This window comes from Myotis lucifugus, unplaced genomic scaffold (genome assembly GCF_000147115.1).
Source record: "Myotis lucifugus unplaced genomic scaffold, Myoluc2.0 scaffold_129, whole genome shotgun sequence".
Lineage (NCBI taxonomy): Eukaryota > Metazoa > Chordata > Mammalia > Chiroptera > Vespertilionidae > Myotis > Myotis lucifugus.
Window position 1 is genome coordinate 1,720,488 of NW_005871177.1, and position 16,416 is coordinate 1,736,903.

Genomic DNA, 16,416 nt, shown 5'->3' on the forward strand with positions numbered 1-16,416 from the left:
TCTATAAACTGAAAGTGTTCATTTAACATTTATTGTATTTCATGGAAACTGGGCACTTGTCAACAAAACATGTTTCAATAAAATATATTTTATGTAAAACATAAAGTGATTTTTTAACAAATTAATGTCAAAACCCTGGAAAAATAATTATATTTCAAAGTTCTCAGTAGCTTCAAAATTCAGCAGAATTCCTAAAACTTACCAATTAATGTACTTTTTATTTGAAGGACATATTTTCTGAATTTGTCTTTGGATTCTGGTTATTTCCCAGATTGATGATGACACACTACAGAATTTTTTACTAAACAGTCTTAGTTATTATCTTAACAATATTGGGGGTAAAGTACAGATTGTCTGCATGTTATTAAAATTTCAAAAGTGTTTTATTTTTTCAAAACTTTTAGAACTGGCCAATGAAAAAATGAAGCAACACTTGTAAAAATTCTTTTAATATCCTAAAACGTAGTCACAGGCCATATATCTATCAGTATATTTTATTTTAGAAAAAATGTAAGCCCAAAACCCCAGGACTTGCCAGTAAGTTATATTTAGCATGCTTTCCAAATACTAACTTGAAGCAGAAAATTGATTTTCAACCAGAAACATTTCATGCACATAATTTTCTTTAAATACATCACACTGAAAATCTTTGCTTCTCCTATTTATAAGAGGATAGAAGAGTATTCTCTCTCTTGACAACAAGTGTCAAATCTTACCTAATAGCCCTGACCAGTTTGGCTCAGTGGATAGAGCGTCGGCCTGCAGACTGAGGGGTCCCAGGTTCGATTCCGGTCAAGGATATGTACCTTGGTTGTGGGCACATTCCCAGTAGGGGGGTGTGCAGGAGGCAGCTGATCAATGTTTCTAACTCTCTGTCCCTCTCCCTTCCTCTCTGTAAAAAATCAATAAAATATATTAAAATATATATATATGCTAATTAGACTGGACAGCCGAACAACCTTCCAGACGAAGTCGGAGCTGCGAGGGCCAAGGCAAGCCACAGGGCTGCGAGGGCCAAGCCCCTTGCACGAATTTCATGCATCGGGCCTCTAGTATGCTTAATAAATAATTATTGATTTGAACGATTTAGGGAACTTTTAAAAAATTAAAATAGTGTCACCTGGAGTAATCCTGATATGACCTTGGTATTAGATGGGTTTAAAGAATATTAAAACCAAAGACAGAGATCCAAGGTAACTTCTGGGATGCATGGTCTCCTAATCATAGTGGTCAAGCACCATTCAACTGAACAGCTCTTCCTCCCACATCCTCAGCCTCATTCTTCTAGGAAATCCTGGTGAGCTAAGAGCAAGAGACACAAGCGTATTGAAAATACTCTAAGGTTCTTTTCAATCCCCTCCCTTTAGCTCCTTCTTATCTTTATTTTTTAAGTTTATCTTTATTGTTGAAAGTATTACAGATGTCCCTTATTTTTCCCCATTGACCCCACCCCTACCCCCACCTCAGGCCTTCACCACACTATTGTCTGTGTCAGTGGGTTATGTATATAAGCATATAAGTTCTCTTCCTGCCCCACCCCTTCCCTCTGAGATTTGTCAGTCTGTTACATGCTTCCATGTCTCTGGATCTATTTTATTCATCAGTTTATTTTGTTTATTAGATTCCACATATAAGTAAGATCATGTGATACTTGTCTTTCTCTGACTGGCTTATTTCACTTAGCATAATACTCTCCAAGTCCCTCCATGCTGTCTCAAAGTGTAAGAGATCTTTCTTTTTTTTTTACAACTGCATAGTATTCCATTGTGTCAATGTAGCACAGCTTTTTATCCACTCATCTACTGATGGGCACTTGGGCTGAACCAAATAGTTATGGAAGTGAAGAGGCAGTAGTGTTGTAAAGAACCAAGCAATAGATTAAACTTCAATGCTTGAGGGTCTAAGTCATATCTCTACTATCATTGCAAAATTACTTAGCCCCTTTACAATTTAGTTACTCCCACCTCTTTCACTTATAAACACATGAGACTGAACTAGGTCTCCAAGGCCTCTTTCTGTTCCCAAACCATGTAATTCAAACTACCCATAAAAATAAAAATAGAATGGAACTCTGCAATGTTCTGTTTCTCAAGTCAAGTTGTAAGAGGTAGACATTTTTTTCATTAACAGATGCCAGAAGCTATACGGAACTTGTGGGTGCTCAATAAATATTAAACAATCAGTTTTATCTTTTATCTGCAAAACGGGATGAGTAATGCTGACTTGTCTCATAGAATTTCCTGTGAGAAATAATAAATGAGAACAAAGCACTTTTCAGGTAATGAAATAATTCAAATAAGCTGCTTTAATAGTTCTGAGGTCCAGCTAGGTGATACAGGAGTAAATTGCGTTTTTTTATTATTACATCTGTGAAATACAGCAGGCTTTTCATCTGTTTTGGAAGAAACAGTCATTATCCTTGCTTATCACCAAGAAGTCAAGCATGAGTAATTTCTGTGCAAATGGAATTTTTCATATGATTTTAACATTTATCACTTTTAACAGAATGCAGCTTTTATCTTTACCTGATATCAAAATGAAATCATATCTTGATTTAAATGGCTTAATGAGGCAGTGCATCGGCATTATACTACTCAGCCCACAGAAAATGCCTTTTGAAATGACTGATAAGCTGCACAAATGAGAAAATTGTAAACTTCATAATCCTCCTACTCAAAAATAATACAATTCAAGAATTGTTACTAAGAAAAATGATGTGTTGCATTCTAGATTCTTGGAGCTTTCCAGAGTTTGTTCTTATTGATAATTATGTTCAATAAATAACATGTGCTATATTTTTTAGTGTTTCAACAAAAGGCAGCCAGAAGACAATCTGATGGTGACAAGTTCCATGGTCCCAGGAAACAAGGTACTGACACACAATTCAGTTTATTTATCTCTAAGGAAGAGTTAAAGAAGCCTTATGAATTCTAAGTAAAGTCTCTTGGGATAGAAGTAAATAAGTGTGCTTGACTAATTTTACTCTTTTGTCTAACCCACATAAAATGTTGCCATAATAATACAAAACCATATTTTAATTGACAAAGGCCAGGATATTTGTGGTGATGATGATGATGTTGAGCAGGGTTCTAGGAAGGTCAGTAAGACAAATTCTCCAACACACATCAGAGACTGTGCTTTCATAGACCTTCAGAGAGAAGCTGCTGAGATTACTTGAAGGGAGGGCCAGAATATTGATTGCCCCCAAAATGGGACCAGCGTGGGGTTTTTTGTGCTCTATATTAAACTTCAATCAAAGTTTGCACCCTTTTCTCACTATTCTTGCCTTCTACACTTGATCCAAACATTTTTTGAGCGATTACTTGTCATGCAGAGGAGAGCTAAAAACTGTAGCTGTAGAGACATATCATACAAGAAGACTGTTTTCCTCTTGCTCATTAAAGAGGCAGCTGCCCCCCAGTTTTCCTTCATACAGTTGGTTCCTAGTAAAAAGAGAGAATCTAGTTATTTATTATGATTTTTTTCTGATAATAAGGCCTTAGTTAAAGGTCAAAAATGAAAAATGTAACAGGTGGCAGAGGTGGAGCTAACACTGGCTGGCTTGATAGTCAATGAGCATGCTCAGATGCTTTTAACCTCAATCTACCTTTGAAAAAACTTCAGTCCAACATAATATTACCTTGAAATTGTTACCACTAAATTATTGAGAGAGGCATTAAAATAAAACCAGGAAATTTCACAACAGCTACTAAACACTCACATAGTCAGTCACCTTTTGTGCCATTGTGAAGATGGCTGGGTACTGACTGTGCCAACTTAAAAAACCTACTGAGTATTATATACAGAACCTCAATGGACCTGCTCATTGGAATGTCTTCCAAACAAAGCTGTGTCCCTAAAAGGATTACTATTCATCCATGACTTCAAGTAGTCTTTCCCACAGCAAAAAGCTTCTACTTTGATCATTCTTCCAATTAAGTAGATGGTGTTTGAAGGCGACACATGACAAAGCTGAACTTCTAGTCTCCCATGAATCACTTGGCTATGCTGCTTATAGATTTACATGCAAAAATTCGATTTGACAATTTTCCACTTCTAGGATTCCATATTTATTCTACCACCAAGCCTTTGGCTCTCTTAAGAAATTAATGCAGAACTTCATAGGAGATCATTGTGCAATTAGCATCAAACAGTCACTGAAGAATTAAACAAATTTAAAAAGACCCTTCCTCTGTGGACACCTCCACATACCTCACAGAGCTTTGGAAAGAGTAAAGAGAGGGGATGCTTTGAGCTCTTTAAGAAAATATTTTCTTGAAGCACTTTTTATAAATTATTCAATTACCATATTTCAGTTTAAGTTCTATTAGAATTAAGGGGGAAATGTGAAAAAGGCTACAGGAGCTGAAAGAAGGTGACAAGTAACAAATGTATGGGAGATCCTTGGAAGGTTTGATCTTATCAATTATTCTTCTGGTTGTTTCACAGAGAACAATTTATGGAAAGACTGCAAGTGTCCATGAAGCCTAGATGAGACCGATTATTATTCTACCATGTGTATAGAAAAATAGTCCCTCTGTGCCCAGAAAAAAAGAGGAGGAGAGAATAATAAAAGGACACAAGGATCTAATTATAAAAATTTTTGGATTAATATCTGTTCATATCTTATTACCTAATTTGCTTCAAAATGTCAGAGACCAGATTTTTAAAATTCTTTGAGGGCTAGAATATTGAAATTTTCAATCAAACTTTTCTTTCTAGATATATTTTTCTTTCTAGATATTCAAATCCAACTTCTTGATTATGTTCTTGATTATTCAACTTAGAGCAGTTTCCCTAGATTCCTTTAACCCTGGACATCAGTAATTCAGCAGAACAGAAAAGAATATTGTTCTATTTGCAAGGACTAGAGAATTATAAACCTCATGAAAAGTTAAAAACCTCCCTGATTACTGTAAATTGAGAAAGAGAAGACACTTAAGAATAATTGGGAATGTTTTTTAAATTAAAGACTTATAAGTACCTAAAGGGTTTATTGTATCCAACCATTTTTGTCTAAACCTTTTAAGATATTTATGACCATCCAGTCCATTGGACATATAAGGCAATCAAAACTGCCTATTCTTGAGTTAATGAATACTTTTCAACTATCCTGGGATTCCATGGTATAATAGGAAAATTAGTACATGCTTCACCAATGATAATCTCTTTATTTAGTAGAGAACAAAAAAAAATGCCCTTTCATTAAATAGCTGTCAGAGTCAAAATTTTTTAAAGGGACTATAGAAGTTCTCTTAAAAAAGGTTAAAGAAATTCTTTGTTTCACTATATGCTGAAAGGAGAAAGGAAAAGGGACTATGTATGAGAGCCAACTATTTTCCCACTGAAAGTATGTGTTTCAGATGCCCTATGTTCACAACTGCCAAGGGATTGCCAGGAAGTTACACTATTGCTAAAGCAAAAAATTTTCCTGAGAAACAGAAAAAAATGAATTGGCACCATTTCCATGGAAATTCCACAGATTTCTTCAGCTCAGTTCTTACATCTTGAAAAAATATAAGGAAAATTATGAGGGCTTTGGATCACCAATACAAGTTTCCATCAAAATGCAATTTTAAAATAAGTTTTCCCAACTTTTTCTTTTTAATGTCACAGATATTTTCTATTCTATTCTATTTGGTGTTTTTGTTTTATTTATTTATTTATTTTCTTTATTGATTAAGGTATTACATATGTGTCCTTATCCCCTCATTGCCCCCCCCCACTCATGCCCTCCCCACCCTCCCCCCCCCCCCCCCCGGTGTCTGTGTCCATTGGTTAGGCCTATATGCATGCATACAAGTCCTTTGGTTGATTTCTCCCCCTTACCCTCACCCTCCCCTGCCTTCCCTCTGAGGTTTTTTTATTTTTATTTTTTTAATCTTTAATTTCTTTATTGGTTAAGGTATTACAAATGTGTCCTCATCCCCCCATTAACCCCAACTTCCCACCCACACACACTCATGCTCTCATCCGCCTGTTGTCTGTCTCCATTGGTTTGGCTTATATGCATACATACAAGTCCTTTAATTGATCTCTTCCCCTTACCCCCACCCTCCCCTACTTTCCCTCTGGGGATTGATAGTCTGATCGCTGTTTCTCTGTCTTTGGATCTGTCCCTGTTCATCAGTCTATGTTGTTCTCTATATTCCACAAATGAGTGAGATCATGTGGTATTTATCTTTCTCTGACTGGCTTATTTCACTTAGCATAATGCTCTCCAGTTCCATCCATGCTGTTGCAAATGGTAACAATTCCTTCCTTTTTACCACCCTGAACGCGCGCAATCTCTTCTGATCTCAGAAGCTAAGCAGGGTCAGGCCTGGTTAGTCCTGGCATGGGAGACCAGCTTGGTTTTTGAAATTAGAAAATGCCGGAGTGATACAGCAGAATGTGCTGCTTTCACATCTCCACCCCTTCCCAAAATTGAGCCTCACAGGCCAGTCAAGGGTCTGTGCTTTATGTTACAAGCCAGAGACCTGAATTTTATCAGTGTGTTTGGAGTTGATCACAGTTTTGAAGTCTGAGTCATATACAAAAGGTCATAGAGGACTACTAATTTATAACTCCCAATTCCAACCTATTAAATCTATACATTCCAATGACTATATTCTTTCCCAGTGGTTAGATTGTTTGCATTCATTAGGCCCCTCCCAAATAATAAAGTATCTATAAAATACAATTAGTAACTAGAAAACTGCTAGGTAAACATGATCAAGTCAAAAGAGGCTGGAGGAATGTAAGGGCTGCTTCTTCAAGGGCATGGAACTGTCTGCTTACTTTTCCCTGCTCACAAAATCATGCAATAATCTAGGGCAGCAGTTCTCAACCTGTGGGTCTCGACCCCTTTGGCAGTCGAACGACCCTTTCACAGGGGTCACCTAAGACCATCCTGCATATCAGATATTTACATTACAATTCATAACAGTAGCAACATTACAGTTATGAAGTAGCAACGAAAATAATTTTATGGTTGGGTCACGACATGAGGAACTGTATTTAAAGGGTCAGAAGGTTGAGAACCACTGATCAAGGGTTAAGATTGCTCATGTCTCCCAGACATGTTACATTTTTTCCTCTCAATGATATTTTTTTCCTGGACAATGCCAAGGGGCCTTTTCTATCCTCACCAGAATCATCCCCATTTTATTAATGTAGTCTTACTTCAGGCATGGCACATGGCAACGGATGGGGTTTAGCATTCTTCACATCTTAACCGACACACTGTGATTGATCATGAGTCACATCACAGATCTCAGCCACGCCATTCAATACTCAGCATTGAATTGCATCAAGGAAGTGTTGTTGCTATTGCTCTTGGAAGGCATACCCTTCCTTTGAGGGTGGGGTTAAGTTGCGGGGAGGGAGCACATCCACTCTAACCAACTGCCTGTACAGTGATTCCCCGCCTTAGATGGGCATAAGAACTGTTTGTAGAGGTTCTAAAATGTGTTTGGCTAAGTCTGACCTTAGACATGGGCTAAAGTAGAACACATGAGAATGAGAATGAGCAATAATCTCAAGACCAACATACAAAAAAAAATCTAACCAAAAGAAACTATTTCAGAGGCATAGGGTCAAATTTGGCTGCTAAATACATTATATTTCCAAAATAATTTTTTAATGTTTGCCATGTTAAAACCCATGTTTTTGCCATGTTTAAAGCCATGTTTCATTCAAATCTCCAGCCATTTCTTATTATATAATTATATCATTTGCTACAAATGACTTTTGCTATTATCATTTGTTAACATATTTTTCTTATTGTTTTATTATTTTGAGACGCATTTCTCTAAAATTATAATTCTATCCAAATGGCAAAATAAAAAATATATCAAGAGACTCATGTTATCATAAAAACATGAAAAAGAAGATATTCGTGATAATGAAGACTATTCGGGAGTGTTTAATAAGCAAGCACTGAGGCTTCTCTGCCCTGTATTTCTATCTCCCTGGCCCCTGTGGGTTTATGAGTTTGCAATCCGTGGTGCAGTCTCTGCCCACTAATTCTTCTCTGCAGACTGCACAATCGTTATTGGCTGGACTTCTTGGTGCTCATGCTCTTGGGAAAGATATAGTCAGAGAATATATCTGGTGTGTTCTCTAAGTGCCCAGTGCTACAGCAGTTTGATAAATGTTAAAGAATAAAACTCTCTCTAAGTAGGAGAACTGGGAAAATGTGGATGGTATTACCCTTATTTGGGGAAAAGAGAATACTGGTCTCTGAGGTATTTTCATGAAGCCATTTTTGCCAGTACTAGATATATTAAAAAGGAAAAAAAAGGACAATTTTCAAAATGTGGTCATTTGTACTCCATAAAAGAATAATGGACTCAGTTCTGTTTTTCAGTATAACTTACATTTCCATTTGCCATTTTGTTCACAAAAGCTTTTTTATTAAATTTATACCTGGAAAAAAACGTAATAGCTGAGTTCTTGTCTAAAATAGTAATGTGTCAACAGCCCACAGTGTGGCCTCTCAAAAATACTTGTGGAGACAAAGCATCAGTAAGATGGAATTCTTAATAACAGTGAAAACAAAGACTGGAAAAATCTAACGCTAGAGGCTGGAACTGTTCCAATTAATTCTAAGACTGAACAAATAAAATCAGTAGTCCCCCAACTGATCCACAGCTGTCACTCACACAGAAGCTAATTTGTACAAGTTCTGCCCTCTCCAGCCCTGGTCTTTCTGTATCCATGCAAAGTAGTCCCCTCAAGAGAAAGTGAGAGGAGGCGTTTCATGTGAGATATTGTCTCCTAAGAGCCTGAAGTAAAACTCTGATGGAGGGATGGTGAAGAAGACGTCTGTTAGTAATGTGCGCAGGGAGCTAGGACTTGCAGACTTGTCAGTACATAATGCCAAAGGATCATGCCCCACCTGGAGGTGACTAGACAAAAGCCTGCTAAACGCTGGGATCTTGAGCTGTGGACCACACCTATCAAAGACCTCTGCAGTCCTCGAGTAGAAATCAAAGTTTGATCTGAACACAAGGATAAATAATCACTCAAAGGATAAATAATCACTAAGTCTCTCGGTGAACATGATTCTATAGATGTGTTCTCTTTCAAGAAGGTCAAATAATATGAGAATGTACAAAATTACTCCAGAGGGAAGGGAGGAACTTTTTTCATGGAAACTCAGGATAACCTCTGTAAATAGTTCTTTAATGAGTAAGATTGTCATGTCTTCCACAAAGTCCCAAGGTATTAGCATGGAGGTAATGGGAAACACACACACACACACACACACACACACACACACACACTTCAACTAACAATTTATAACTTTTTAAAACATTTTAGCTTTTTATAAAATGTTCTAAGACACTAAACTATAAAAAGTATGTGAGCCTTCAAATTCAGGCTGAGATGAAAGAGAGCAGGTGAAAGACATTATTTATAAGAGGGCAGGATGAGATGAACCAGGTGATGTGAAGAAAAGGGATCAAGTGGCAAGCGAAAGTATAATAAAAATAAAAGCAACTTAGAAGCTAAAATTTCAATAGGAAACTAAGATCCACATTGGTCACAACAAAAAGGCTGACAGTGTGTGAAATCAATTATTGAAATAGAGAAGTAATTGGAGAAGGGTTTGTTCTCAGTACATGGAAAGGCTGAAAACAATTGGAGGAATACAGAGAACAGAGACCCAACTCTTGTATAATAGGTATATTTCATATAGGTTAGACAATACAATAAATAACATAGCCAAACGAAGCTTTGGAGAACGGAGTAATGGGAAATGGAATATGCAGATTGTCTGTGCTCACTGTGATCCAAGAAAAAGTAAAGAAATATACCCAGATTTAAAAGCACCCTAGCAAATCTTTTAAATTATAAAGATGAAGAAACAATCCTAAAGTACTGAGGAAATATTTTAACTTAGATTTTTCTTTTAAAAAATCAAAATAAGTTTAAAAATTACATAATCTGTGTAACAAAAATTTGAACTAAAAGACTAAATTTGAACTAAAATATTATTGGGAAAAGATTGTTACTTATGTTTATATTTAGTCAGGTATTTTGTTTTGTCAGAAGAAAACAAATATATAATTTGGATATCTAGGGTTTCAGAAAGGATAACATTTCTATGTCATCATAAAATTGTTACCAGAAAAATATTCTAAGTAAATGAGAGATTAAGCAAATAAAAGAAGTCATGGTCTTAAAGAATTTGTACTGAATAATTAATTCACTAAAACATGGTGAAACGCAAAAAATGAACTGGAACGCAAGATGTTCCCCTGGGCAGGATGCAATGATGGCTTCCCAGGTTCTTGTCCAGGTAGAGTTGAAGAATGAAACCATGGACAAAAGGTGGAATAGGACAAGGTGGAAATTTATTGGGAAACGAGCACAGACTCCCACGTGGGGAGGGAGAGAGAGTCCCACCAAGTCCCTTTTTTCTAAGGTTTATAAAGGCTGCAGTTCTTTGTGTCTTGATATCCCCTCTGATTGGTCACTATAGCAGCTTCAGAGCTCAAGCCTCACGTCAGGTTCGCCTTTATTGTTTTCCTACTCCCTTTGGCCTTCCTCTTCCCTCTCTGAATGAGTGGCTTCCTTTCCTTTATTCTGTGAATGTACACCTTCTGCAGCTCCCAGCCTCCTTACTCTATAAATGTATGCCCTCTGGCAGCTCCCTTATTCTGTGAGTGTATACCTTCTGAAGCTCTATTATTCTGTGAATGTATACCTTTGGGCAGCTCCCAGCTTTGCAGCCCTGTGGTTCTCCCCATGGACCCCCTAATTCCTAAAACTTCCTCAACCTGCCTATTTTAACCCTAAAAACTCCTTTCGATGGGATTCAATTTAAGTAATTATTGTACATTTATTTATAAACCATGTGAATGTAAAGCATTGGTGATAAAGAACAAATACATAATGCAACAAATCATAATTTTATTGCAATAATATGTATCTAATTCTCAAATACTATAAAAATGTCTAAAACTAGAGAAATGAAAACAATTAAATCATGCACTTTTGTGATTTTACTAATAAAAAATATAAGGTAAAAAATCTCTAAAATTTATAAAAGTAACCACTATTTTAAAATAAATAGAGTATGTACCTTCCAAATCACTAAATATTACATAATTATATATAAATATGTGCTATATATTATATGTAATATATATATATATATTATATAGTCTTTATTTAAAAAGTAAAAAACTTGCCGAAACCGGTTTGGCTCAGTGGATAGAGCGTCGGCCTGCGGACTGAAAGGTCCCAGGTTCGATTCCGGTCAAGGGCATGTACCTGGGTTGCGGGCACATCCCCAGTAGGAGATGTGCAGGAGGCAGCTGGTCGATGTTTCTCTCTCATCGATGTTTCTAACTCTCTATCTCTCTCTCCCTTCCTCTCTGTAAAAAATCAATAAAATATATTTAAAAAAAAAAAAGTAAAAAACTATAAGTAATGGCACAAAAAAGTATACAAAACCAGATCATATATAAGAACAACAGCTATGACAATACATGTGACAGCTGAACATCCTCACAAAGCAGTAACAATCATTGAGGAAAAATGGCACAGTATTAAGCATTTATATACAATAGCTCATTATGTCCTCATGGCTATCTTATGAGATAGATATTTTCTTTTTTAAGAAGGATTGATTATGTAACCAAGTTCACAGAGCTAATAAGTGGTAGAGGTCAAAGGTGAATTTAGTTCCATTTTACTCTTAAGCCCCTGTTTATAATCACTTACTATAATGTCTTTCCAGGTAATCATAATAACAACTATCTCTGACTTCCTGGGTTTTTGCTTGTGCCTCAAAGCGAGTTTACACAAATTAGCTCCTTTAACCCTGGCAATAACCCCTTAAGGAAAGTGTTATTTATCTTCATTTTAAAGACAAAGAAACTGATGTTTACAAAGTGGGTTGAAACAGAGGTGAGCTTTGTACCTCCCATCTACCAGGTCTAAACTTATAGTTCTGTTTTACGAAAGACACAGACTCAAATTTGGATAACAGACAAAATCAGCCTTTGTTTTTTAAAAAAGATACATCACCAAAAATACTAAAGAAAAATTTGAAAATGATTGCTTAAAGAAACAGAAATGAAGGAGTTGTTTCAATCTTAATTTTAGAAAAAATAGAACTCATGGCAAAAGTACTTATTAGACAAAGAAAATCATTCTATTTATTTAAATTTTAAAATCCAGATAAAAGCGTGTCATTCACATACTTTTATGTGGCAAGTATTAAAGGATTAAAATATTAAATAAAATGTGATAAAATAAAAGAGCCTGACATAACCACAGTAGTAGTGAAAGGTTATAAATACTTTGAATCTTTGATAAAGTAGTAAAAATGCAAAAATATAAATAAAAGGGGGTATATAAAAATTATAATGTTTGTACTTAATATAATGTACACTTTACAAGATCCCCAGTTGATAATGTAATATGCTAGCTGATAAAATAAACAATATTATATATTCAACCTACTTTCTGATCTCAATACAATATTTAAAGTATTAATAACAGAAATTAAAATAAAAAGAACTGAAAAATTCTGAAAAACTATGAAGACAAATAAAATTAAAACACAGTTGACACTTAGAAAACAGACCTACACACTTTCTCTATAAGCAGAGCCAACATCAGAGGCTTAAAACTGTAGTTATTACAGAAGAGAAGGAAGGCAGGAAACAGACACTCTAGGAAAATATTAGGGAATTAAGCCAGTGAAATCCTATCTAATAAAATAGTAATATGCAAATTGACCATCACTCCAACACACAAGATGGCCACCCCCATGTGGATACAACATGGCCACCACAAGATGGCCTGCAGGGGATGGCAGTTGTGGGGGACCCAGGCCTGCAGGGGAGGGCAGTTAGGGGGTGACCAGGCCTGCAGGGGAGGACAGTTGGGGGGGACCCAGGCCTGCAGGGGAGAGCAGTTTGGGGCAATAGGGCCTGCAGGGGAGGGCAGTTGGGGATGACCAGGCCTGCAGGGGAGGGCAGTTAGGGAGGGGACCAGGCCTGCAGGGGAGGACAGTTGGAGGAGACCAGGCCTGCAGGGGAGGGCAGTTGGGGGGGGGACCAGGCCTGTAGGGGAGGGCAGTTAGGGGTGACCAGGCCTGTAGGGGAGGGCAGTTAGGGGTGACCAGGCTGGCAGGGGCAGGCAGTTAGAGGCAATCGGGCTGGCAGGAGAGGAGTTAGGCATGGATCAGGATGGCAGGGGAGTGGTTAGAGGGCGATCAGGCTGGCAGGCAGAAGCGGTTAGGGAGCAATCAGGCAGGCAGGCGAGCGGTTGGGAGCCAGCAGTTCTAGATTATGAGAAGGATGTCCAACTGCCCATTTAGGCCAGATCCTGGTGGGATATGGCCTAAAAGGGCAGTCGGACATCCCTCGAGGGGTCCCAGATAGGGAGAGGGTGCAAGCTGGGCTGAGGGACATACACTCATGCACAAATTTCATGCACCAGGCCTCTAATAAATATAATAAAAATTGAAAAATAATGGTAGAATTTGAAGACCACATGTGAAAACACAATAAATGCTGACTAAATCTAAAAGTTTATTTTTAAAAAGAGGAAATTAGCAAGTCCTCTGGCAAATCTAATCAAGAGAAAACACCAATTGAAAAAAAATGGACCATGAAAAGTATATAGAATCAAAGGAATTATTTTTTTCTTGGATATGAAAGTATATGACTTTTTAAAGAGAAATACTAATTCACAAAATTATGTCAGGTGATAATGATGTGTTAATATAAGTTTATCAGTTGTAGCAAATGTACCACTCCGATGGGGGGATGTTAATAATAGGGGAGGCTATGCATGAGTTGGGGGCAGTAGGTAGATGGGAACCAGTGCTTCTCAACCTTCCTAATGCCGTGACCCTTTAATACAGTTCCTCATGTTGTGGTGACCCCCAACCATAAAATTATTTTCATTGCTACTTCATAACAGTAATTCTGCTACTGTTATGAATCATAATGTAAATATCTGATATGCAGGATGTATTTTCATTGTTCACGACCCATAGGTTGATTACCGCTTTCTTTTCAATTTTAATATGAATTTAAAACTGCTCTGAATAATAAAATGTTCTTTAAAAATAAATACACTTAATTTATACTTTAAATTCTATGTCAGGTAATAAAAGGAATTTTTAAAAATATTGCTAGAATAATAACTAAGGAATGTTTTAACTCCAAAGATTATCAGGGACGAGTTTTGCCACTGAGTTATTTCAAACTCAAGTAAAAGATTTTTTTCTATTATATGAACCATCCCATGTAGTAGAAATATTAATTTAATATGCTAGTTAATTCATTAAGAAATAATACATGATAATTTCAGTTAATGATGAAAAAGACATAAACCATTAGTGTTTAACTATTCATAATTTTTAAAAATCTTACAGAATAAAAAGAAGGATGATTTCTTAGCATGGTTAGGAATATCTTACTAGTTCAAGGGTAGAGCTATTCTCCTTAAGGCTAGGAACAAGATAAAGAAAACATATTTGTATACATTGAAAACACAAAAAGTTCCCACTAGGAAAGAAGAACATCATTTTTCTGCATAGATAGATAGTCTAAATTCTTCCTAAAATGATTTATACATTTAAGAAAATCCCAATCATTTTTAAAAAATTGAAAGGATTTATATTTTTGGGGGGAGACAACAGTTTGGAAGACTGCTTCTAAATTCACAAAGAAAATTGGATGATAGATGATAGATAGATGATGATGATAGATAGATAGATAGATAGATAGATAGATGATAGATAAACAGAGCTGAGATCAGGCAATCATTTAGAAAAATAAAAAGATTAATGCAGCACCTCCTGCCATACAAGTCATTTTAGTCTGCTTCTTCTGCAGTGTTTGCACAGTGCTTAGTGTTATATTGATATGACATTCACTAACAGTGAAAGAAAGGTTTAGGTTATAAAATTAAGATTTTGTGCTTTTTTTTAGTTAAATAATGCAAAATATTACCAAAAGTACAATAAGGCAGGCACTCCATCATCTCAGTGAGATTGAATATAGCAACACATTTCCAGGAAAGCAGATTGGCTTTAAGTATTAATACCTTTACAAGTGTTTAAACTAAAAAATTACACTTTTAGGAGTCTATTCTAAGACAATTAACATCATAACAGCCAATGATTTATGTAAAAGACTTTTAAGTAACAATAATACATAATTGTAGAAAGAATAAAAAATAGCAACAGTAGCAGAATGCTTAAAAACTGTATTGACTATACAAACTTTGAGATATAGCCACTAAAACACATTTCAAAGGATATTTAGTGGCATGGAAATATTCTTAGGTAATATGAATAGAAAAAAGAGCAGGAAACATATCAGCCCAATTTAGGAAAATAAAAGAAATGTACAATTAAACAGGAGAAACACTAGCCCTGGACAGTTTTCTCAGTGGTTAGAGCACTGGCCTGTGGACCAAAGGGTCTTGGGTTCGATTCCCAGTCAAGGGCACGTGCCTCTGTTGCAGGTTCCCCAGCCCCAGTAAGCAACCAACTGATGTGTCTCTCACATTGCTGTTTCTCTCTCTCTGTCTCTCCCTCTCCCTTCCAATCTTTTTCTAGAAACCAATGGGAAAAATATCCTCGGGGAAGGGTTTTTTTAAAAAAGGAGAAATACTAAAATGTTTCTAACACTAACACTAAGTGATAGGCATTTTGTCTTTTAGTACTTTATTTTCTAAGTGGTAAAAAAAGGTCATGTTCAAAGATAATTCTCAATGAAAATATTATTTGGATGCTTGTCAAAACAGTAAGAAGGACGATGGTTTACCTATAGGGACCACTGCAGTGTGGTGTTGCATAGAGGAGACATTGGTCTCATACCTGAGTATAAAAAGGTTTATAGCCAAGCAGTAGAGTGTGTGGAAGGAACAGGGAATGGGTGGAAAATTACTAAGAGGAAACATCACCTTTAAGAGGGATTCTGGCTAAATTGACCCAGTAGGGTTCCTGCTGAAGGCTGGCAGGTGATCAGACAATACCTGGGGGATGATGGAAGATAAGGAAACTGATCAAATATTGAAGCTGATCAGATATCAGGAGGGGGAGATTCTGGCTTCGCATGATTCTTGTGAAAATTAGGCAACACAAAGATAAACATGGAAGTACAAAAGGTGAGCGTCCTTTGGAAAAGGACTTGGTCGGGCCAGACTAAAGTTTAGTCAGGACAGGCTCTTTGTTAATGTGCAGCCCCACGTTAAGGAAATGTGGAGACTCGCTTGGAACTTACAAACAAGTCGACATGCCTGGTATTTGTTAGTCTGCACATGTGGACCTGAGCTTATTTAGCTGCCCATGCCCTGGCTGTGGAACAAATAGTAACTTCAGCTTTAAATCTTGGTCACTGATTCTCCCAGTCCCGTTATTGACAAGTTCTTTCCAATTGCTCCCAAAATAAT

General features: G+C 36.6%; 1 protein-coding gene across 1 annotated transcript in view; it reads left to right on the plus strand.

The window, feature by feature from the left end:
- The window catches only part of BANK1 (B cell scaffold protein with ankyrin repeats 1), a 298,633-nt gene that overhangs the window by 267,352 nt on the left and 14,865 nt on the right, over window positions 1–16,416 (plus strand). The window contains exon 11 of the mRNA XM_023758387.1: window positions 2,804–2,869. Coding sequence (XP_023614155.1) covers window positions 2,804–2,869 — 66 coding nt within the window. The remainder of the gene's footprint in view (window positions 1–2,803; window positions 2,870–16,416) is intronic.